Raw genomic sequence first — 25607 nt, 5'->3', positions numbered from 1 at the left:
GACAGAACTAAGCAGAGTGCTAACCCCTACTAAAGTCTTAATACACCTCCCCATTTGTTTGTACCCCACTACTGATTTAAAAAAAAACAGAAATCTTTAATGTGAAAAAAAGTGCACAGAACTTAGTTCATTCATTGATTTATAATTTCTAACCTGAATGTGACCAGTGGTGATAACAGTGGCATTCTCTAAGCTTTTCATGGTTAACGGACTTCCATACCAACACCGTGCTATGTTGCGTACACTATTGGCTAGTTGATTTCTTCAGACAACATTGTGACATAGTTCATCCTATGTGGTACCTGCTGAATAAGGCCATAAATTACCATAATGTTGAGAGTTATATCTCTTTGTACACATGTACATAGAAACTTGTTAAATCCATGTGAAAGGCAAATTTGTACTTATTATTTTGCTTTGCTTGATTCGACATTGTAAATATTCAAAGCAGACATACCAGTAGTATTTTCCTTCTATGTACATACCTGTGTAGTCGTGCATACATCCCTTTGCTGAAAATAGACTTGTCCAGGAACTGGAAATGACTGGTGAACAAGATCATCTTTTACATTGAAAACTTCTGTTTGGAATTAAATGTGCAGACGATAACAGTGTTAGGGTCCTACCTGGGCATAATCAGGTTTGAAATTATAAATCAATAAAGAACCAAGTTCTATGCCTCTTTGATCTCATAGGTGCATTTTGTTTTTTTATTAAATTGGTAGGGGGTACAAACAAATGGGATGGTATATTCAGACTATAAGGTGAATAGGAATACTAACTTGAAACAATTTCCTACCAAGTGACATGCTTCAGTCCATCAAAAGAAAAAACTGCAATGATACTGTATTAATCAAATGTTGATACCTTGAGTACTCCATTTGGAATTTCTGGAGCACATGCTGGTTTTAATTCTGATATAATCCTCATTGGCTGCAAAAAGCTTAAGTATTTTCTGACTGGTTAATATTCAACTGCTTTTGTCATACAAGCGCTTGGGGTATTCCTTCAAAGAATACATTCAGATATTTAAAGCATTTCAGTGATCTAAGTATAGTGGTATTTTAAATTGTGCTTCACCTACACAAGGGGCCCCGAGTGGCCGAGTGGTCTAAAGCACTCTCCATTACGGATCTCTGCCATCTCACCTCTGTCTGCGTGGGTTTGAGTCTCGGATTAGGCTAAAGTGGATATGTGAGAAAGCTTGCCAGTAGCTTCTCGTGGGTCAGTGGTTCTTTCCGGGCTTTTCTGGGTTCTTCCTCTACCATTAATACTGGCTGCCATGTATAGGCTATCGTGTGCTGAAAAATGGCGTTAAACCATACAACAACGTCACCTACACAAAATTTTATCCCACTGGAAAATCAGAATATGATAAAATTGATCACAATGGCAGGGTTTACATCTGTGTATGCTAAGCTTCATGGCTTTCCTCCAAGTAGTTTAGGATTAATGGTAACAGCAAACATCTATGGACAATGGATGGACAACTCGTGATGGCTTCATAATGTAAGCTCTTCTGGATTGTTATTATTTCAATTTTATTTGTGTGTATGTTTGGATTTGTAATGTAGCTTTAACAGTTTTTCAGTCATATCACTAGGATGTCTGCAGTGTGACAGTTTATAGTGATGTCTAGCACTGGGGCATCAGTCACATTATCCTGACACTGGGCCAACCAGACCTAGCACTAACCTCTTAATGCAGAGTGCTGAGCAAGGCAGCTGCTAGTACCATTTTTATAAGTCTTTGGTTTGACTTGGCCAGGGTTCTAACCCGTGACCTCCTGCATCTGAGGTGGATGCTCTACCCACTAGGCCACCCGAGTTGTGACCAGGAGTGATAAAAATACCAAGCTCCCAAGTTCAAAAACAACAAAAGTTCTCAAAGACCTGCATGGTGGAAGTAAAAAATAAGTGAACTAGGGATACATTTTGAGCCTTTTTTTAATTAAAATGAAGTTTTAAAATTTCAAACATTCTGCCTAATAACTGTTAGCTCAAAATATGATAAAGTGTTTGTACTAAAATACAAAATGTTATTACATGTAACAGTTGAATTACAGTGCTTTTATTTCCTGATTGAAGAGATAAATATGTGAAAATCTTCCCTATCCCAAGAATGTCACATAAAAACATGAAATATTTGACATACACAAAAATAGCCCAAATAATGTAAAACTACTTGTATTACCTGGCAAAAAATGTGGGAAACTTTCTGATGAAATGAGTGGATATAATTAAAAATTTAATCAATACATTATATTTACATATTTATTCAAATGGTTAAATTCATGTAAATCTTGCAATATTTTTCAAAAGGAATTTCAAAACTAACAAGAAATGATGTTAATTTATCATTGTTGCCCCACCACAGTGCCTTAAAAAACCTAAATGAAAAACTGAACTAAGATGTTCTGGACTGACATACAATGGACAAGGGAAACACCAATTTCCCTAACCCTGCTGTGGTGGGGCATAAAAAAACCCAGTAGTAATTAACAATTACACAGCTCACCATTATGAAGCTTTTAGCAGTTTCCAGCAGCAACTGTAAACAATGATCATCATGCAGAAAATAACTTCTGGCTAAACTGATCTTGACCTACACCATCATAGGATACAAAAAAAAAATATTCTTTTTCATGACATCAAAATGTAAGTACTGTGATGAGCTTATAACAAGAGGCACAAATGGGCCTACTATTGCTCACTTGGGTAACTACTAAATGTAGGTTTGTGAAGCAAAATAATGAAGTGGAAAGAGTGGAAAGAAAAGTTTGAAACAATTTGATTCCACATTGTCTATTGAACGAAACAAAAAATATGAGTATTCCATTTTCTCGTTTAAAAAGTTGGATTGATTTGATAAAATAGGATTATTTAACACTCGTTCATCCACCTCCATTTATCAAAAATGAATTGTAGTTCCATGATCCAATTTTATTACTCTCAGAAAATTTTTGTCAGTGTTACTGAACAACTCAGTGTTGAAGACAGCTATGCACTCTATATAATTACTGGAATTTGTTTGTTTGATACAACTTGTAAATTCGAATGGAACTTAATTTGCAAGCAGCATGCAAAGTTGGACATTAATGAATGATGCTCTTTAGTCTATGTCCAGTATGTGCTTAAAATATTAGGAGAAATAATAAATATGGGATGAAGTCTGGCTACCACTTTCTGGAAATCCAGAATTCTGTTCATTGTTTTTTTTTTTTTTTAAATATTTTGTTTCATGATTAGAGAATTTCTAGGGTCTGTTGCTAGGAAACAAGAGGATCAGTAAATCTGGATTAATGATAGTAATTAAACTGGGAAGTGGTTCAGGAGAAAAGCATATTGGGTTTTTGTTTTTGTTTATTTTTATTCAAAGTCAGAACATCTAATATATGAAATCCCATGAAATAATGACTATACATGTGATCATATAAAAAACAAACATTGTATGCATTTTATTATAGCAATACTGTTTTAAGGTGCTATGAAGTTTTGTTGGATAGTACCTACCTATATTTTAAGTGCAACATCGCAATATATATGCCCATATTTAAAGTTTAATAAAAAATGGATCAGAAAATGGCTTCAAGAGTGCTAACAAGCTCTCTCAATCAGATGCAAAATTACCTAATTTATAGGCATGGATCATTCACATTATCAAACTTGTCCATGATCATTAATGATGTAAGCACACATTTCAAGTCTAGGCCAATAAATCAGGTGCAAAGGTAAATCATTCATATAGATGGGTCTTGCTCTTTATTAAACTCCTCCAAGTTTCTGATGGTTTAAACCCATATTCCAAGTCTGACAGAAATCAGACCAGAAACATGGACTCAAAAGTGGTAACAGGCAACTGTTGATGGATGGATGCATGACACACAACAGATACAAGGCCATATGATGTGCTCACCTGGCGTTATCTCCAGGTGAGCTAAAACCATATACAGTTTTCTTTCCTTTTTCAAAATGTTGTTAGAAAATATGCCTCAGAAGTTAATATCACTGTCTATTCTTAGCCATCAGATTTTATTGAGTGAATGTAGCAGGCTCCGAGTAATCTTGGAGTGACAGCCAGTATGACCATAATTACAAAACTATTTCATGCATCAATAATTGCCACGTCCAGCCACCACAGCTGAGGCCTCACATGAAGTGCACCCAATCCAGTCTTCTAATACCTACTCATTCACATGCAAAATTAACCCTGTTGAGAGTAACCTATCATATTTATTCCTACATTCAACTGGTTAGAAAAACCTTCTCTGTAGGTTTGTAAGTTTACAGTACTGAAAAACATATTGTCTCAAGCCAAACAAAAACACTCTTTATGCATAAATTGCAGGTCACATGAACTTCTCTGACTGCAATTACCAATAGGTACTTCCAATGACCTCATTTCACGATTCTAACATGAACAATATAAACTGAACTTCAAAGGTAACATTTCAATAAAGTTACTGAACCATAAAATCTACAAATCTCATTTTTCAATAATGGTATAGTACTTAATGAGATGCATCCCATCATCAAGTTCAATGATTGTAGCTAAAACAATATGCATAATGCATGCACAAAACGTGTTGTCGAGAGTTAAAGTCAAAAGTTAACCAGAGCCTGTAAATGATCAAATACAGGTCATCATGAGATTTTTTTTGCTGTAAGTGTGTGATACTTATAGAGATGCATATCCACTTCAACTTCATGACTAGCATGAAAATGCCAGCAAACTGCAGCCCAGCGGGTTACCAGGAAAGCTAAAAAGTATTTGAGCAGGCTACTAAGAATGCTACTAAGTAGCCTAGCAGGCTACCTGGAAAGCTAGCAAGTAGCCCAGCTGGCTACCTGGAAAGCTAGCAAGTAGCCCAGCTGGCTACCTGGAAAACTATTATGTAGCCTCAGCAGGCTACCAGGAAGGCTAACAAGTAGCCCAGCTAATTTTTTATGGCAAAGATGGCACTTCAATAAGAATCTATTAGCATTGAAAGTGTCCTTTTACCTCCTTCCTTGTCATCACAACTTGAATCTTTTTTCAAGTATTTCCAGAGGAATGTGTTTAAAAAATAGAGAACTACAAATAATATCTTTGGTAGTTCACCAACATACCTAAATTCATTACATGAAAGCAGAGACTCAGTTTTCATGAAGCTCCTGGACTTTGGGCACAGGATTTGTTGGATTTTGTGTCAAACTCTGTTGAATTCTGTTCATCAATCTTTTTTAAATGGTGTAAGGATTTTTAGTTCTTATAATGGATGTCATGTTTGATGGAATATTTGGCATCATTAATATAAATGTAAATCATTTTATGTCAGAATGCTTTCTCAAAATTGTTTACATTCTGTCTGGATTTTCAGAAGATGTTGGGGATATTAGATGGAAGATCAGCATCATTTGTGCAAGAACACTTTCAACCAAAATTTTGTAAAATTATGTTAAGTGGTTTTTGAGACGTCATTCAGAGGTTTTTCTATTAGTTTTTGTAACAATAACCAATTTTAATGCAAGTCTCCATTATTTGTAAGAAAATGAAAACTCCATGCCAATTTAAAAAAAAAATTTTTTTAGTAAAATTCTTTTAAGAAGTTTCTAAGAAGTCATTTAATGTTTTTTTTAATTGTTTGTAACAAAAGCCACATTTGTTGACAGACCAACATCCTCTGTACAAACTTGAAAGCCTTTTATGTCAGAGTACCTAAACACTGGAAAAAATCTGTCCAAAGTTTTTGGGAGGCTGCTTGAAGGCTTTTCTATTTTTATACTTTGATGGAAGATTGGTATTATCTATAAAATTTGGAAAGCTATCTTTCTGTCAATAGTCAAATTATGCCGAATGGGTTTTAATTAGTTCTAAGATTATTCTCTTTTTAGCAACTGCAGTCAAATTTTACAATATACCTGCACCATTTGTATAATATGAAACAATGGCTCTATCTGATTGTGGATCAACATCAATTGCACAACTGAAAGCCTGTCATGCCATAATGCTTTCTGTTAAATCTGGCAAAGTTCTGTTGTTTTTTTTAATTATTTTTTTATATAGAGGAAATATTATATTTGTAGTCGTATTTGATGGTAAATTGGTATCATTTGTAAAAAATCTAAAGGCCCTTCGCTGCAGGCTGCTTTCTGTCAAATTAGCTCAAATTTTGCTTACAATTTTTTTCAAGACATTATTTAAAAGATATTCAGTTTCAAGTATATGCAGCCATATTTATGGCTAGATTGGTAACATCTGTATAAAACTGAAAGTTCTTCATGCCGAGATCATTTCTGCCAAATTTGGTTGAAACTGATCCATCAGTTTTGAGAAGAACTTTAAAATAGCAAATACTTATCAAGAAAACATGCCAGATGTATGGCAATACCATAAGCACATTTGGTTTACAGCCAGGTGAGCAAAAAAACCGTAGGTCCACATACAACATCTAATTTCTAAGTTAACCAAGGTTGAAAATTAGTAAAATCAGGACAAAAATAGATGCAAATGGAACTTCATTTTTAAAAAAAAATACAATTCAACATTTTGATTTCAATCCATTAAGATCTTCAAAGTTACTAAGTGAAAACACAATTTATTACATTATGGTTGTATGGACATGGGTAATGCCATGTATTCCTTACACTAGATTTATTGAAGGTTTAAAAGGATACATGTTTTCTGCAGAAGCAGGCTCTAAAATATGTTAAATTTAAACATATATTGTCAATAGCATGCCCCATATGGCACCGAATTAATTCTCATAATCCATTTCTTCATGTTCCAGTCCCATGGCTAATTGTTGGCTATCAGGTACTGATGTCCTCTCCTCAGCCCTTTCACTTTCTTTTTCCTGAACTATACCCTCTTCAGAAGCCACACCCTCCCCTCCAGCTTTCTTTTCTGTGCCCCCTCCCCCTCCAGCATCCATTTCCTCTTCTTCCTCATCTTCCATAGGTGCCCATACCTTTTCCTTTTTCTCATATTTATCCCCCCCCGCTTTAAATTTTTTGGATTTAGATGCAAAATGCTCTTTATCATAGTCTTCCTCATCCTTACTAACTTTACCTGATATGGACCTCATCTTTTTATTCTCCTTCGTCTCATCTCGACCGGACCTTCTACGTTCCCTTCTCTCTATATCCCCACTAGAACGTCTTTTCTCCTTATCCCCACTAGAACGTCTTTTTTCCCTATCCCCATCTCTATCTCCTTCCCTGCTATGACTAGATTTCCGTTCCCTCCCCCTACTAGAGTGTCTCCCCTCCCTATCCCTACTTAATCTCCTGTGTTCTCTTTCCCTACTGGACCTTTTCTTACCTTTATCAGGCTTGTTGTGCTTCTGGTCATGCTCTCTACTAGATATATTTGATTCTCTCTCCCTACTTGACTTTCTAATTTCTTTACTGCTAGATTCTGACTTGCTTTTGTTACTCCTAGAACTGTTTTCTCTCATATTTTCTTTTTCTTCCCCTCCCATTTTTACTCTCTTCCTCTCAATAATTTCTCCTTCTTCATGATCCTCATCTGCTTCCTCCTCCACCTCCTCCTGTTCCTCCTCCATGTACTCCTCCTCTTCCTCTCCTTCCCCCTCCTTCTGACTCCCAACCATCAATTCCTCTATCTCCTCCTCCAGTTTTCTTCTACGCTCCATTATCATTTCTGCAATACAGAAAGATATATCCATGAAGAAAAAGATGATAATCTGCATGGAAACTTTCAAGAAACAAATTAAGTACAACTTTTTATTTAAAGTTGTAAAAAACAGAGCCCACATACACTTATCTGCTGAAGACTAAAAATTAATGAAATTATTTGTTTGAAACAAAAAGTCAGGATTCAATAGTGGCTAAAATTAATGGAACTAAAGATAACTGCATTACATATTTTCAATGAAAATTAAAGGCAGTGAAAGCAAACATTTCTAGTTACTTGACCACTCATGGGAATATAAATATAGTGTAAGTCAGGGGTTAGTTGTGAAAAAGCCTGAATGCTGGTTGTACATATAAATCCAGAGGAAGATGTTAATTCTAAGTGGAAACCTGAGAACCATGAATGGACATTATACATGTCCACCCCTACATATTACTCTGTGTAGTCATTAATACAGTGTAATATTATACATGTGTAACTTGACCAATCAGAATCCTCTATGCACGAGTCATAGTTCCACTGGTGCTAAGACCTCACAGCTTTTAAATGTGCTTTAAAGTATTTTTTGTTTAGCTTCGATATACTGAGCCAATATCAAATGATTTGTATCTCTAAGAGATTGAAAAATCATATTGTAACATTTGACAAGTGAACAGCAAAATAAGTCCCTGTGCAATGCACCAAAATTATCCAGTTCAAAACTAAAGCCACAAGCAATCAGTGCACCACACAAGGCCCAATTTATTACAATTTTCTCAGAAGGTCATTGAACAAATTAACTTCCGTTGGAAAACCAAATTTGGAGAAAATGGGCTGGCAGCAACTATGAATCCTCTAAATGATGACATGCAATGGTTAAAATCAAGCTTTTTGAAGGATTCATTAATACAAGCAACATCCAATGTTAGTCCTACATGTAGGACATGATGCTGATATTTATGTTGTGGGCGTCAAGGTCTTACAGCCTAACTAATGGGGCGGTGTAGCGTGTTTTAATGTCGACTAACATTGTTACGAAAGTCAAATTTTCAGGAATATTTCAAACAACTGACAACTAAAATAACGACGCTTTTCTACAAAGTAAAGTCATAATGTTTTAGTCAGACTTTACTTACTCTGATGTCTTTTCTCTAATAAATTCAAATTCTCACAAAAGAGATGGACCTATTTTCAAGTTTCACTGGCCTACATTTCAGCTGGCTGGAAGGTAATGAAAGCCGGGAATGCCGAAATATTATTCTTTAATGAAATGAATAAAAATATATTACGCCTATTGGAAATGTAAGCAACGGTTCGTTTAGTTCAAGAAACTTATCCCTAACATGTACCTACCTGAACTTACTTGGCACACCTCAACTACTGTCGCATTGCAACAAATTCAAATGTATGTCAATGGAATGTGAAAATGTGTCCATTTGGTAGTATCATATTTTCATTCCACCAGGATAAAGACAGCTCAGTAAGTATATTAATTACACATAAATTAGTGGAAGAGTGTCGATATAGGCTGCCAAGTGTGTGAGATGTTCCTGAAACTTTGATTACTCATTCCCATGTCAATGACATTGGAACACGCTATACAAGACATAGCACCTAAACAAAATCAACATGTGCTATGTCTTACATGTAGGGCTACATCCAATGTATACATATGAAGCTGACTGACAAGGTCTCCAACACTGTCCAAAATGGAGCAGATGAGACAATCGCATAATAAAGACAGATCTGAATCTTTGCAACAATGCTAGTATTAAATTGTGTTGGTATATTTTGTTTCTTTGCTCTGCTGTGTTTTAGGTTTCTTTGCTATGTTAATTACAAGAGATATCCCATGTATAGATATGAAGCTGACCCATATGGGTCACAACTCTGTCAATAATGGCACAGATAGGACATAAGTCATAAAAGGCAATCTCTTAGACCAATAACTGTAACAAACTGCATCAGTTAATTAGTCAATTATCAAGAGCCATAACTCTATCCAAAATGCAATCAACGGCACAAAATCTACATACAGAACAGTGAGGTCTTTGAGACAATAAGCACATCAAATTATATAAAAATATGTTGAATGGTTCCTGAGCTATATGATTATAAGGACCTGCTGTACTGGACACGTAAAACTGATGGAAACAGGGCAATAACTCCTTTAAAACTGGACCTAAAAACAAAATAAAAAGGGCACATATATGTTTAATAGGTGACTTGCTTATCAATTGCATCCAATTATGTGTGAGGACGGAAAAGTTTCTGTTTTAAAACTGAACAGACAAATGGACTGTAAAATGGCGAATAAAATGTTAGTTCAGCAGTGTGAGCAAATTTATTCAGACACTAATCACCTTCAATTATCTTCTCTGTGCTCTTCAATTTGGAGACGAGCTCAGGATTCATGGATGTAGGAAAGTAGAAAATGTGAGGTTTGGCTTTGGTTCGGATGAAGCATGCCAGCTTCCTGGTCTCTTGCTCCCACGATTCATGCTTTAAAAAAAGAAGTATATTTTTTATATCAACAGTCCCTCAAAGGTACTGACCAAAAAGAATTTCCAGGAATTCAAGAGAAGACCATTTCATACTTTCTGCCTCTGAGCTTGTTCTCTAACATTATCACTATTATTTTTTCAAAAAGTCGCTTTTCATGCATTTAAACAGTGAAAAATAATGGTTTTAAAAGGGATTCTACTTGAAGGAATCTGAAGACCTTCACGAAAATTATGATTATAATAATGAACAATGTGAAATGTATTAACTGTTCAGCCTTATTCTAATTTACCTGATGAGGGATTTAAAACTCCTTTACGATAAATGTTAATACAGTTGATTCATACAAATAATTTATTAAACATATCTTTGGTATTGATGAAGATCAATTAAATTAATTAGGCCTAATTTAAAAAGTTCATGAAAAAGTTAGTTTACCAGGAAATAGTTGGTGAGGAAATATAAATTTCAAAACAAGAATCAACAATCAGTATATTATTTTCACTCTACTGGCACAGGCTGTGGTGGAAGTGATTTGCCCACATCCTTAGCTTAGGCAAGTGAAGGAAATGTATGGAAATCACCAGAAGAAAATGTATGGAAATCACCAGAAGAAATTAAGAAATTGTGCAATAAACTATTAATCCAACTGTACCTAAAAAGATGATAAAAAAAACTTTACATTTTGTGCAAGTTCCATTTTCTGTTCAAGAAGACGAATTTTCCACTGCTTTTGCCTTCTTTCTTGGAACAGTAATCTTCTTTCTCGTATGATTTCTTCTTTTTCTTGTTTGAATTTCTCATCCAACTTTTTCTCTATTTCTTTCCTACGCTCCTCCTGGGAACAAAAGTTCTATGAATATATTTTGCTTAAAGTCAAGCAGAGGTAGACACACATATTTACATTCTTGCTGAAATTAGCCATATCAGAAAGGTTACAAGAGAAGAAAAATATTATATGCTGAAAATCTACAAAGTAATGACACACACAAAAAAATGCAAAGGAGTGGAGGGCTGTCCCATTTCAAGATAAATATACCCAGGAAAGGCAATTTTTATAATATATGTGCCAGTTCATTCACCAAGTTCACTTTAAAAAAAAAAAATTATACACAAATCTAGAGTTGCATCTAGGGGAGACTACTCCACACTGAAAGTGCATTCCCTGGGTCCCAAGTTATCTTTTACTGGGATAGCCTGGAAAAAGTCTTTAAAACATTAAAATGAGTAACATGAAAACTGAACAAATTAATTTCAGGATCTGATGTCCCCTGCTTTTTTGTTGGAAGTTGTGGAATGTAGTTTTGCAAAGCAAAGATCTAAGTGACAATGGTGATAGATTAAATGCAAAGGAAGACACCACTGACAATGGAACCAAGGTAAAGAGGTAAAGTCTCATCAGCATAAAGCTGCAGACAAAATGTGGGTTGCTGACTCCACAGAATGGTGATCTGGGAAGCTAAAATTTTAACATCAATAAAGAGTTGCAGGTCACATTTTACTGAAATGAAGTAATAATAATTAAGAGAGTTACTGTGTGGGGACAAAAGTGGGATGGTCTAACAACCTGGGGCTTCAAGTCCACTAAACAGTGCAGAACACTAACAATTGAACCCAATCAAGGATTCATCAATATCAAACTGAATACCAAATCTGGCTGAACTCCAATAATAATCGAGAGAATTGTTGTGCAGAAGCAAAAGTGCATGGGCCTGACAATCAACAGCTAAAATTGTACTATGACGGAGAATGTGACAATCAAACTCAGCTAAAGTTTCATAAGCATTAAGCTGCACTCTGAATGAAATCAAATAATAATCATGAGAGTTAATGTGGAGAAAAGATCCTGGGGCAGATGGACTGACAGAAGGCTGGACAGACAGGTTCTAGTTAACATCTTTTCTTTTCTATGAAAAGTGGGACACAATACTTTATAATACAGCAGAAAAGGCAAGTAGAAGCATCAGTAAAATAAACCAAAGTACTTATGAACTTGAAATAACACCTCCTTGTTAGAATTTGATGGCATTTTATTATGTGTTAATCAACTTTTTGCTTTACCTGAAATTTCAGCTCAGGAAAAACGATTATATTTAAATACAATCTGACAAGGCCAGCCTACTTATGTTTGACTCTTTGCTTGATGATAGAAATTATGTTTATGTAAAAATTTACCTCAGGTATTCCTTATTTCTGAGAATAGAGAATAAATGTACCCAGCTGACAGTATATTCAGTATATCAAGTTATTATCTTCTTGTCTCCTATGTGCAAATAATCACATGCAAGTTTACCTTTTCCTTGGCTTCAACTGCCTCTGTTTTAAATCGCTGTAGTGTTCCTATCAGAACTCCAAACATTCTCTTATTTCTGAAAGCAAATCAGACAAAAATATCGACGTTTAACTTGTACACTTGTTTGTGAGGTTAATTTACTTTAGAGAGAAAACAGCTTTTTTGAAAGCCAGATACTGTAAACTTCACTTATAATGCTCGCTTTATGCCAATTCGATTTATGTGCTTTATTTTAACGCCATTTATAATCATCAAATAACATTCAATTTGCACCAGTGCTAATTTTTATACATTCCTGTCACAATGTGCTGTGACTTCAGCATAGCTAATGTACACAATGTATGCATTGTTTGAAACTAGGAGGAATAATTTGCCCAAGAACTTACTAAATTGACATGTATCCTACGGGAGAAAATTACTTTTGATTTATCACTTCAGGAATGTATCTATGGCATAAACTGAGTGTCACCTGTACAACAATATATAAACCATTATGATGCATATTATGCAGGCTGATCATCAACTCTTATTTTGTTGTTTCCATATCTGTTAGTGGATAATGTACATTAAGTGATTCGTTTTAAAAATGTATTATTATAAAATTATTGCTGAAGTGTCTCTGGTATCTTTATATCCAAAATTACTGTAAAGAGATGATCACAATGTGTATTATTGGGAGTTCTGTTGCAAGAGTTTCTTTTCCTAACTATTTATAGTCTTTCATCATTCATTTTTAGTATGACACCCGTATCTTGTAATCAAAAGTTACCCCCTGTGTAGTTAGCCTTGTTTTCTGACCAATATAATGCCACAAGAAAAATTTCTAATCCAGATGAGCCCATATCTGGATCTGACTGCAATAACTGTATCTGCAATTGTTTTGTGTGTAATCAGAAGGTTGTTTCTGTAAATGTTATGATGAAATCATGAAGTTAAGATATTCTGCAATGTACGCAAGGCCACTTACTAAGCTGCTTTGCTTGTCAAGACCATTTAGCCCAGTGGTATGTGTGGTTGAGTGCCAGACAGACCAAACAGGTTTGATTCCCAACTGTGACAGACTCTGCATCCCCTTCCAAGCCAGTATGGCAGGCATGTGCAATCTACGGCCTATGGGCAGCATCTTACTTGAGACCTGGTCTTATCTAGTTACATTTATATACAGTGCGTATTTAAAAATCAGTATGTGGCATGTGCTGAATGATAAGTAATGTACCTAGGTAAATTGTCATCAAACTATCTGCTTTGGTTAAAAAGTAACAGCCTGGATAAGGCAACATATTGATTTACATTATCTCTTGATGTGACCTTGACCTTGAGGAAAATAGGCATAACTGTTAAAATGTAGGACACTGTCAAGTAAAAATATAACAGGCTAAAGTTTAATTAAAACATTGTTACTGGTTCAAAAGTTATACCTGTACATGGACCGAGGTTACTGATTTATATTTTCCAACTTGCTATTATATTTGCCCTGGTAAGTGACACATCATCTTGTATATTATATACAGTTGGCTAAAGGTTGCTTAACACAGCTTAAGTGGTTCAAAAGTTATACCTCAGATAAAGACGCAAGACAGGGAATTTAATTTTCACTTGCCATGACCTTGACCTTGAGACAGAAGGCAAGGCTATAGTACTGATGCATGCATCATCTAGTCATGAGATATACTTGGGCAAAGTTTCATGGAAATACCTTCAGTGGTTCAAAAGTTATACTCTGGACAATAATACAAGTAACAAAATTACCATTTCCTCACTATGACCTTGAGACAGGAGGTATGACTATGGTTTGCAACACATACTTCAGCAAAAGTTTCATTAAAAATCTTCAGTGGCTCCAATGTTTTATATCAGATAAAGATAAAAGTCAAAGAATTATATTTTCCCATGCAGAGAACTGATCTTTATGCAGCAGGAGTGCCAAAATACAATCTAGTCAAAAGATATACTTGGGCAAAGTTTTATGAAAATCTCTCCAACCATAATGAATGTATTTGCCAGAGAAGCTAATGTTAATGAATTGACAATTTCATAACATAATACACCCAACACAAGACTGGCATAGCAAACCACACCATTTTATTTATCAACTTCATGTCCTCTTGGCAAATCCTCAGAAGCTGTGACCAAGCATGGATAGAGTACTGACATTTATATTGATACTTCATACTAAATCTAGCTAGTTTCAATGCCGTACATAATCCAGTGTCTTGCACAACCAAACACACAGTAATTATGCATCTGTCCTTAGAGCTGTTTTTATTAAGGCATTTACTTGTTATAATGAGTAAAGCACTTGAACTTCATTATATAAGGTACTAAAACCATTGGCTGAAAAGCCAGCCTCTATGTTGAGCTAAACAGTCAAGTGACACTTTTGACTTTACTACTAAGTCAAGTGAAGTGGAGATATACACATTAGTGTCAATGCAGATAGGAGCTCTTAGGTCCTACACATGTTGGCTGATTTACTTTCGAGTACTTGTGGCATTATACAGGCTTGCAGATAACTTCAACTGAAAGTTTTAGTAACTGATTTTTCCAAGAGAGATTATTTTAACTGCCAGCTGTGAATCTGACAGAAATAAATTTAAAAAATCACAGTGATAGAGATTTGCTTGTTTTTTAAACTGCTACTAATACAGCAGCCTGGCCAAGAATTTCTCTTCTCATGGAGACTGGGATTTGCTTATTCTTGCATGTATTTCCATGTTCAGTTTACTAATGACAACACTGTTCCAGTTTTAATACCTAAAGTTAGTTTTGAAATTCAAGATATCAAGCACCAGACTGAAGATAATATGGAAAATGATAATGTCCTGCAAAAGTCCATTAATATTTTAAAGAGAATGGATCACTGAACAGTTGATCCAAGCATGCTGTCATGCTTACTGTGGTTCATTATACAGGAAGTACAAACATCAAAAGTTGGTTGATCTACAACTAAAGTGTACGTATTCCCACAGAAAAACTTGTTTCCAAAAAACAAATGTAGCTCAAAATTCATACTGATCACACGGGAAAGGGAGGCACCCATGGCGGTGGCATCAGTAAAATGTATGGCAAAGATTTTAAGAACATTCTGTGTTTTAAAAGTTCTGTGACCAAACTACGCCAGTTGTTTGTAACTAAATGCCCATGTGAAGTTCTACAACTGATTTTAAATAGGCAAAGAGTGGAAAACCAAGAGAATCCCCAACAGTAATATCCTGATTTTGTGGACAATCAGACACGATTTTGGTCTTCCATTAAAAAGCTGAAAATATTTTAACGGGAGTTTTGGGGTCCTCCCCAAATGGGGTCTCGAGGGGCAATGCACAAAAATGTATTTTACACTCACAAAAAACTGCTCCTGGTGCAACTTATGATCATGAAATAAACCAAAATAATCATTTGAAAAACTAATAAACTCACCAAAAATGTTCAACATGACTTTTATAATTTTTCTTAATGCAGCTTCTTTTGTAGGTGCTGTTTCAAACTCTTCCAACCTCAATTACTGTAATTCAGATCTTTCTTGCAGAGGTCACAAAATGCCAGTCCTCTAGCATTCAGTTTTCTTATAAACTGACCAACTATATTTCCATCAACTTTTTGCTCCGCCCATTCCCATGTTTTTTAGACCTTTATCTAAACTTTTCAAGTAATGGTTTCTCTCAACAACTCGGGCTGCCATGTTTTAATATATGGAATGAATAATTTACAAGGGTCATTGTGGAATGGGACCAGACATACTGTTTTAAAAAAAAAAACGGATCAGAGATGATATACAAAATGGACTATATCAAGAAAAATCTGATTCAAGTCAGAAGAAAAGCTGAATTCCGCTTTAAAACGGAGAAAAATCATGTCTGGACAATTTAAACATCAAGCGGTATAAACAATATCTAAACTATGCAGGCAACAAAGCATTGTTAACAGACAACTAAAAGACCTGTGGAAGTTCACCATAAACAACAGGATATGAAAAGCATAACAGTATAATAATACATGTGAATCAATGAATGTACAAACCTTGCCTTCCCACTGACATCTTTGTTCTGTTCCTCAATGGAGGTCTGTCGTGTTCTAGTTTCCTTTGGGGTAGATACCACTGAAGAGATGGTGGGCTACAAAGTCCAAATTAAAACAAAATAATACACAATCTAACACATATGTCTTCTTTGAATAAAAATGCCTAGTACCAGCTTTTAAGAAACAGAAACAATATTGTCATCACACTAATTTTGTGTGAAAAAAATTTGGTTAACATATCCTCTATCTGTCTGTACATAAATGCAAACAATACTATGCATTTCTGCATAATGCAATACAGTAGTTCCCCTCTTGAACGGCCCCCCCCGACCAGCAGCCACCCGCTCCTTATGGCCAGAATCCATTGGCACTGACGAGTTTGTGTTCAAAAGTACCCCTCGCGAAAGGCCACCCGGCTAACGCAACCAGCACATTAGTGCAATAATATAAAATTTACCCCTCACACGTGGCCGCATTTTATTTGAATATGTATCCAGAACCTGTATTTTATTCATAATGTGTGTTAAGTAATCCGATTTCTGTTTCCTGATGGCAGGTTTTCGTTACTGAAAGAAGTGTTGAGTAAAGTACATGTACCACTAAGGTTAATATTATATTATTTATGCCTCACGAGAAGCCAAATTTATTCCATAAAAACCGAGAAAGACTCAAATTTTAATCCACACAAAACGGTAAGTACATGTAATCCAATTAGCCTTACTGCTGTGTTATCATAAGATGTCCAATTTAGTCACTCTGATAATTGTTAAGATTACAATTATTGAACAGTAGTAACAACTGAGAAGTGGCAGTATCGATGTACAATACCCAAGTCAGCAGGAAAATGGTTTGATAGCCTTTATGGCTTCCCTTAGATGTTGAGCTCGTTCACTTTGATAATTAGTGGCTATTACTACTGACAATAATTGTCAAAATTACGAATCCTAACGGTCGCGAGGTCAAATCTGCGTGATGTTAATGGTACATATCGAAGCCGTTTTGGCTTCTCTCACTTAGTGTAAAGAAATGTATAAAAACAATAGGGTACCAGACTGTGACTAATGAATCACGTGACAAGACCACTTCCTTTAAATACACACGGCAATTTGTTTAGATGCATACAAAATTGTTTTATCAGTATTGTAGTTGGCAGCATTAATAACTTACTGCAAAAAGATCAACATGTCATCGAGGAAAAGAAAACTTCTCAGTTTAGAAGAGAAAGTGAAAGTAATTCAACTGACGGGGGGTGGGGTGTCGAGGATCCTTGCAGAAAACTAATGTCAGGAAGACTCAGATAAACAATTACGTGAAAGATAATGAAATAATTCTGCATTAGTGGGAAGGTGAAATGGATGGAAAAAGGAAGATTGTTTGAGCCAGGAGACATTTGTATCCTGATATGATAGACAAGAAAAAGGCAACAATTTTGTCAGTTGAATTGGGATATGACGACTTTACCACAAGTAGCCCGGAACGCTGTATTGTAACGGATGGTTGCACAGATTTCAAGTGCGACACAATATTAAGTGTTCTGTCCTTAGTGGAGAATCAGCTGATGTTAATAATTAACTTGTCAAACACTGGAACAAAAGACTAAACAATATATGCAGGGGATATGACAGCAAGGATATTTTTAATTGTGACGAGACTGGTTTGTTTTTTTTAGACTGTTACCAACAAAGTGACAGATGATGTGATCTGTAACATAATTATACAGACAGTTTTAAAACTATATCAATGGTTATTCATAGCATTCTTTGGAAAATGATGATACAGTTTGTTTTACATTTATTTCACAACATGCCTGTGATTTTTTAATGAAAATATTAAATGTTTTAGAATTAAATGTACCTGTGACTTTCTTCATATGTATTTACTATTCGCATTTGTCATCCCCCTCTAGAAAGGCCACCCTCATTATAAGGCCACTTCCCTAATGCACTAGGGGTGGCCTTATCAGAGGGGGACTACTGTACTACCATGTGGATTCAATTCCTGACTGGGGTTTATTCAGTATCTTACAAATCTTGTTATTGTTGTTGTTGTAGGGTTTAACGCCATTTTTCAGCACATGATAGGCAATACATGGCGGCCAGTATTAATGTTGGAGGAAAAAACCTGGAAAAACCCAGTGACCCACGAGAAGCTACTGGCAAGCTTTCTCACATACCCACATTAGCCGAATCCAAGACTTGAACCCACGCAGACAGAGGTGAGATGGCAGTGATCCGTAATGGATAGCGCTTTAGACCAGTTGGGGCCCCTTCTTACAGATCTTATGTCCTACTAAAAATATTTAAAATCTGTCAAAAACCAACATTACATAGCAATCTCAACTTAAAATTTCAAGACCTCAAGACAAATGATTACTTCTTAGGGATTCGAAAGGTTAAGATATGAAGATGTGCCACAATTAAGAATGCAATGATAAAAAGAATGCCACATCTCCAAGTGATCCAGATAGAATCTGAGAAGGCAGGTGTGCCATTCTCCAGTAGTAACAAAGAATTTTCCAGTTTAGTCAGCATCTTTGCACTCTGATGACATCAAATGTTGACACAGCTGGTCATTTATTTCATTCACATATGAAATGACACTATCCAAAACTGACAGGGGTCTATAAGTTTAATTTTATCATTCTTGAATCACTGTGTTAACATCATAATCGTCAGAAAGTAATTTACGGTGCCACAGTATGGACAGTGTTTTACGAAAGAGATCATACACATGTACTTTAATAACCAATTAGCTTTGTGTTATTGGCTGCAATGGCTCTCTTTGGTGTTGGTGATTGATCTTGACAGGTATTTGATTTGTGCTATTGAATATTGAAATATTTTTAATATTTCCGCAGTTTGTTACATGAGGGACAGTAACATGACTCTCTTTCATATCCATCAATTTAGTCTATCATGATATTCCGAGACAGCTTATTATAAACACAAAACATTTTTTGTGCTTCATCATGTGTTTAGTAAGAATAAAAGTTTGCCTTTGTAACTTTGATTTTTGTGGGGTGAGTATGATTTGCAAACAAAGTGCATGCAATCTCCCTCTCTCCATTTCATGTAACTGGAACTAGAGTAATCAAAGTTCCAGATGTAAATTCACTTATTATAATTATAAACACTCAGCCATGTAAGCTGCATTTTTTGTTATTATCAAGGCTGTTGTGTAGAGCCTTTTACTAAAACATAGCTTTATGCAGCTGACATAGACTAAAATGAATTAATCCAGAATACAGAATGAACTGGAAAATTCAGGAAACCTGGGCGATGATGTCTAAAAGTCAGAAATTCATCAAATTCCAGAATACTTGCATCACTGATGCATTCAAGCACCAACTTGTGAGATTCTACAAACAACAGTATCTGATAAAATGACATAAATATAAATCCTAACCTCAGTATTGATGCCATATGGATGTAGTCAAGACAGATGAACTTACTGACAGCCAACATCAATTCATATGCCAAAAACTGCTCTGGAACCCGTCCAAAAACATGATCATGATCTTAACATATTAATACAATAAGCAAATCTTCAACCTACTGAGAATTTTGAAGACCAGTTTCATCGCCTGCTCATTTACATAAAACTATCTTAAGAATTCCATACCTTTATGCACCGACTTATCACATTTTGAAAAAAAATTAATACTGCAAGGCAAAGGTACAAATGAAATAAGGAATATTTGCACAAAACTGAATGTGTTCTTTAATCAAAATTATTCCAAACAATTAAACAGACAGTATACCCGACAATATTATTGCTAAAACTCACTTTTTCTTCGAGGTCTTCATCCTCCCCACTATCTGCTCCTCTTCTTCCCTCGCCTCTTGTGGGTCTGGGTCCAAGACGAGAACCAAGCCTGCAAAGAACATTCCATAAAAGTTAGAAATGTAGACCCTAATTCACTCTTCTGAGAATTTTCATGTATAATTGAGAATGTCATGTATGCCCATCATTTCCGTAAAATGTCTGATGAAATGTGAAAACTGTTCTTGAACAAAATGCCAGGAATATGAATTCTGCAAGATTCTGAAGTAAAGGGTATCACATTACGACCACAGTAGGATTGACTATTGTGATTACTGACCAAAGTATCTCAATGACCTTGAATTTTGGTTCAGGTATGGCATCTTGAACTGCAAAAAAAAAGACCATTTTTTTCTTATAAGACATGATGACTGTGACCTTTGACTTTTCTGACCCAGAATCCATAGGTTTCTTAGTTAGCGTAAGTGCAAGTCAAAAATTTGGTAAAGGAACTTACTCTAGAACAAAATTGATGCTGCAAAATCCATTTTTCTGTGATATACAATGACCTTGACCTTTGACACCAAAATAAATATGCCTCTTCTATACCTTAAGTGCAGACCATCTACAAACTTTGGTTAATGTATGTAGTCCAGAACTAAATGTATTATGCAAAAATCATTTTTCTTCTCTCCGTTAGTGACAATGACCCTTGACCATTTCCCAAATCTGACAGACTTCTTCCTTACACCAAATGCAAGTCATCAACAAAGTTGATAGAGTATTTTCTTACCCCTAGTTCTAACCATCCATGAAATTTGTTAAGTGTAGATGGTGGATAACTTAAGTTATTATGCAGAAACAAAACTGGTAAAAACAGACTTAAAGATAACATCATAACACATTTCTGGAAATATAACCTAACAGTTGCCAAAAAGAAACTTCAAATGGCAAGTGTTTGTTTACATAAAGTTGCATCTGAATAAGTCTCAAGGTTCTTGATCTATATTGGTCACAAACAAATCTCATCAATGAATATACAAAATTAACCAATGTCTATAATTCTGTCATAAATGAAGTCAAAGAGAGGAAATTTATACACGGCATCTGTATGTCTATCCGACAATGTTTACACCATACTGCATCAAAATATACTGAATAGTTATAGAGATATGCTGAATATATGAAAATGCTATTTTAAACTTATAACTGATTTTAAAAAATGTCTTGTTCCTCTGTCCAAAACAGAGTTAAAGTAAAGGCTGAAAATGCCGTAAGCTGTAAGTCTGGAGACCCCAAAATTTCTACCCATAAGCCAATGGCTATTCAAACTAAACAGTCTAGTAGACTCGATCTGAATCACAATATAAATAACTATGATGAACTATACAGTGCAGCTGTAAACTTAGATAAGCATAGCTGCAAACCTTCCAGGCTCGCAATTAGTGAAAATAGGGATAAAAAGTAGTGAATTTGGACACGAGTTAGTGAAAAATACGACAATAACTCCATCCACTCTGACTGTCAACACTACACTATATCAAGATCGCAATATAAAACTAAAACACATTTTCAAGATCTTATATGCGATGCTGAACAGCAACTCAAATCAGTGTTGGTGACGCATGCGCGGAGCAAAATTCCAGTTAGGCCCTAGTTTCTCTCAAAAGCATTTGTAAAACTACTCTTATACATATAGATTAAGATAGGCTAAAATGCTTGCTACCAGGCCAACTGTACTAATTGGCTGTAGTTCTACTAATATTGCAACCAGCAGTACCAGACCGTTTTGGCAACTGCCAATATCACAACTAGCGCTTAACGGGAAATCGGTTATTTTATTAAGGATTTAAAATAATTGAGAATTGGAGAATTCATGAATTTTTGACTTGTGGCGACAATCTGTGAATTGCTGAAAATGTCGTGAAATTCACACCAAATTTGTGAGGGTTGGCAGTCTATGGATAAGCAACAAAAAAGTTTATATTAATAAATATAAAAAATGCATTTACCAAGTATACTACATAATATATGATTCATACAGCTATGGAGTCTATTTTCAAGGACTTACAAGTTTTCAAGGAACATTTTTGTCTGATGGAAACTGAACTTTCTCCAAATGCTACATTGTTTATCACTGTACAAATAAGGTAAGAAGGTAGAAGAAAAACATACCACTATGCCAAAGCAGTGAAGGGGTGCTAAAAAATTTGGTAGCTACCTTTGCCATGTATCTTTGGATTCATCCTATTTTATCCCAGTTTGCTTATTTATGATTTCTGGACAATACATAAATAACAATTCTTAATTTAGAAATGGTATATTTTATTCAGTTTATTGTTTTTTGGATTCAACACAATAAATTTAATTAGTTTTTCATCAAATGTAAGAAGTTGTCAAGGATAAAGCCAACTTTTCTTGAACTCCATGGAGTTTTCAAAGCAACTGCTGAAATTCAAGGATATATTTCAAGGTTATACAAACCATATATATTGTTTTACATACATAATGTGAAATCATTTATACACCTGGATCAAACCTAAACTGTATTAAAAAGGTCTCAGATCTATGGAACAGTAAGAACAATTTCAGTCCCAGTAACAAAAATAGTTAATGAACTGCATATGTTTACATAAAAGACAGTTTGCCTGCCAGATGGCACTGAATCAAGTCAAAGGTTTTCAGAGCAAGAATGGTTGCAAGAAGTGTGAACAGATGGAGAGAGAAAAGATGATTTGCAACAGGCTTCCCACATCTTGATGTGGGGATGCATTATATTTACTGTGCAAAAATACTACCCATGATGAAAAACATAATAAGAACATATACTGAGATTGCTGACTTAAGTACAGGTATCCAAGGAGTCTGCCAGTCATAATAAACAAAAATTTCTTGTACCTGGAGAAAGGGTCTCCAATGGCTCCCCGTCTCCTGGCTTGTGGTCCATCCTCTTCCAATGTCCCCCTCCTATCAGCAGAAAAGCAAATTAAAGTTACACACACCTGGAACTCAGTATATTATTCAATCTGCGATTTAGATGTCTACGATTAGTACATTTTAATAAGTATGAAATAACATTACATATATAGATCTGCGTGTGTGTGATTTAGATTTATAATGTAGCTTTAACAATTTTCGAGTCATATCACTACAATGTCTTCAGCACAGATCTGCATGATATTTATAAGCAATCTGTCATTCATTTGAACAAAGCTAATGAAATTAAGAGGTCCTAAATAAAGTCAACTGCAACAGAGGTACTATAAACAAAGGAACATACACCTGCAAAATAGCTAAACAAACTTAAAAATAATAGAAATAATCAGCAAATGATACAAAAACCTATGAGCCATAAAACCATTTCTGTAAAACTTTCTGGTCAGTTGTATTTTTTTAAAACCAGCTTAATTTTTTATCTATGGCATTATACAAGATATCTGCACATTAGATACAAAAAAAGGAATCTGAGTGTACCACAAGTGTACATGTATTTTATAGCTGCAAGTACATTTTTATTTACCTGGCAGTATTGAAGATTCGCTCTCTACCCCTAGGTTCTGCAGCCCTCCTCTGAGGTCCAGGTCTGAAGAAGAAAAACTGGCTGGGTAAGATGACAAAAAAGTAACACTTGACTTTACTGAACTAATTACAAAACAAACATTACCCTATTTGTCAACAAAAAAATGATAAATCATTAGGACATATATTGAAAAATAGCATTTTCATTTGATAATCATTCAATATAACATGTTATAAAATAATAACAAACATTTCAAATACGATTTTGTCCGACTTAATTACTTTATCATTGTTCGAATTTGAAATTTTTGGTCATTTAATTTGACATAATTATATTGAAAACTGGTCTTTCTGTTTGGTTGTTTTTTGTTGTTGTAGGGTTTAACGCCATTTTTCAGCACATGATAGGCTATGCATGGCAGACAGTATTAATAGCGGAGGAAGAACACAGGAAATCCCCGGAAAGAACCACTGACCCTCAAGAAGCTACTGGCAAGCTTTCTCACATATCCACATTGGCCAAATCCGAGACTCGAACCCACGCAGACAGAAATGAGATGGCAGTGGTCCGTAATGGAGAGCGCTTTAGACCACTTGGGGCCCCCTTTCTGTTTGGTTAATTTATTCATCAATAACATTTACAATATAAATACACTTTTCTAATTTCACTCTGCATGACTCTGTCAGGCTTAGCAGTGTTTAGTAAGACTGGATATTAACATGCTGATGAAATGGGATCCAAGCGCCTTTTCTAAAAATAAACCTAGTTTGGCCTGGTTGGGTATTAATCTGCAAAACTTGGATCTGACACTCTACCAACTGAGATTCTGCAATCAACTGTGTATCCCTACCTAAAGTTTGACTTAATATCTACCTTTAAGGAATGCCAAATCATTTTCCCATGCTACCCCTCAATAAGGCCCTGATCGTGCCTGCCTAATATGCAAGAACACGCTGAATGGAATACTACCTTCTCATTGGCCAACTGAAAATAGGTTATAAATAAATACAGGACGTCATTTTCTTTTAACCAATGACAGGACAGTATTTCACTCAGCGGGATCTCACTTGCATATTAAGTGGGTGCAATCACAGCTATGTCTAGCAACAGCATGGGAAAATGATTTGGCATCCCTTAAAGGTATGATATTAAGTCGAACTTAAGATAGGGATACACAGTTGAATGCCTGTGCTAAATATCGGTACCAAATTTATTAATCTATGCAAAGCTTAGCTTGAAGTTTATTCTTAAAAAGGTCGCGCGAGCAAGGAGACAAGTTCCTCTCTTGTAATTATTATATAGTATATGCATTACATGTCAATTGTAAGCAACGATACGAGCCCCTGTGGTTTGGGTCACGTCTTACTGTCTAAACAAAGGTGCTGTAGAAAACTGACTTCTCGTTCCGGTGTTAGTCGACCTCGGAACATGCTATAAAGCGCAGTTATTTAGACAGCATGACGACGAGCTAAAAAAAATACACCAAAAAACATGAGGTGTGGCTTCGTACGTTGCAAGACTATTAAACTAAACATTCTGATGGCATTTATTTCATAAAAATACATGAATCCAGTTTAAGAATGAACTAATCATCTACCCAGTGCCCTGGAAATAGTGTCCTTTTGCGATATTGTTAAATATTCGCAAAATAATCTCCTGTAGCCGTGTTGTGGTATGAGAAAACGTGTACGTTTGAAGCTATTCGTGAACACTGTATGCGAGACATATATATTTATCAGGTTATTAACCTTTGCTCTGCTGGATCTCTTCCTATTAATTTCTTAATATTTTCATCTACATCTTTTAAACTTTCTCTGGTTTTCTGTAACTCTTGCTCTAAAGCCGAGAAGCCACGCACGGCGTCAGCCATTTTGTAGCTATCAATATGCAAACTGG

General features: G+C 35.3%; 1 protein-coding gene across 2 annotated transcripts; it reads right to left on the bottom strand.

Moving 5' to 3' along the window:
• Positions 1-1928: 1928 nt before the first annotated feature.
• LOC149805386 (uncharacterized) lies at positions 1929-25600 on the bottom strand. Of its 2 annotated transcripts, XR_016419155.1 has the most exons (10): positions 25460-25600; positions 23712-23774; positions 23090-23158; positions 20216-20303; positions 16430-16524; positions 12413-12488; positions 10802-10957; positions 9981-10119; positions 4880-7644; positions 1929-4847 (listed from the first exon to the last, which is right to left on the bottom strand). XR_016419155.1 is itself a non-coding variant. In XM_089949886.1 (9 exons), exons 1-9 carry the CDS (start codon positions 25579-25581, stop codon positions 6737-6739), a joined length of 1716 nt encoding a protein of 571 aa, XP_089806012.1. In that variant the 5' UTR covers positions 25582-25600; the 3' UTR covers positions 1929-6736. The 2 variants fall into 2 exon arrangements, 1 of the variants encoding a protein (XP_089806012.1); XM_089949886.1 differs by having other exon boundaries at positions 1929-7644.
• Between the last annotated feature and the right edge of the window lie 7 nt (positions 25601-25607).

Source organism: Sinohyriopsis cumingii, chromosome 2 (genome assembly GCF_028554795.1).
Source record: "Sinohyriopsis cumingii isolate HCF-2022 chromosome 2, ASM2855479v2, whole genome shotgun sequence".
NCBI classification, from domain to species: domain Eukaryota; kingdom Metazoa; phylum Mollusca; class Bivalvia; order Unionida; family Unionidae; genus Sinohyriopsis; species Sinohyriopsis cumingii.
The sequence above is the reverse complement of the archived record's forward strand: the minus strand, read 5'-3'. Positions and strand labels throughout refer to the sequence as shown.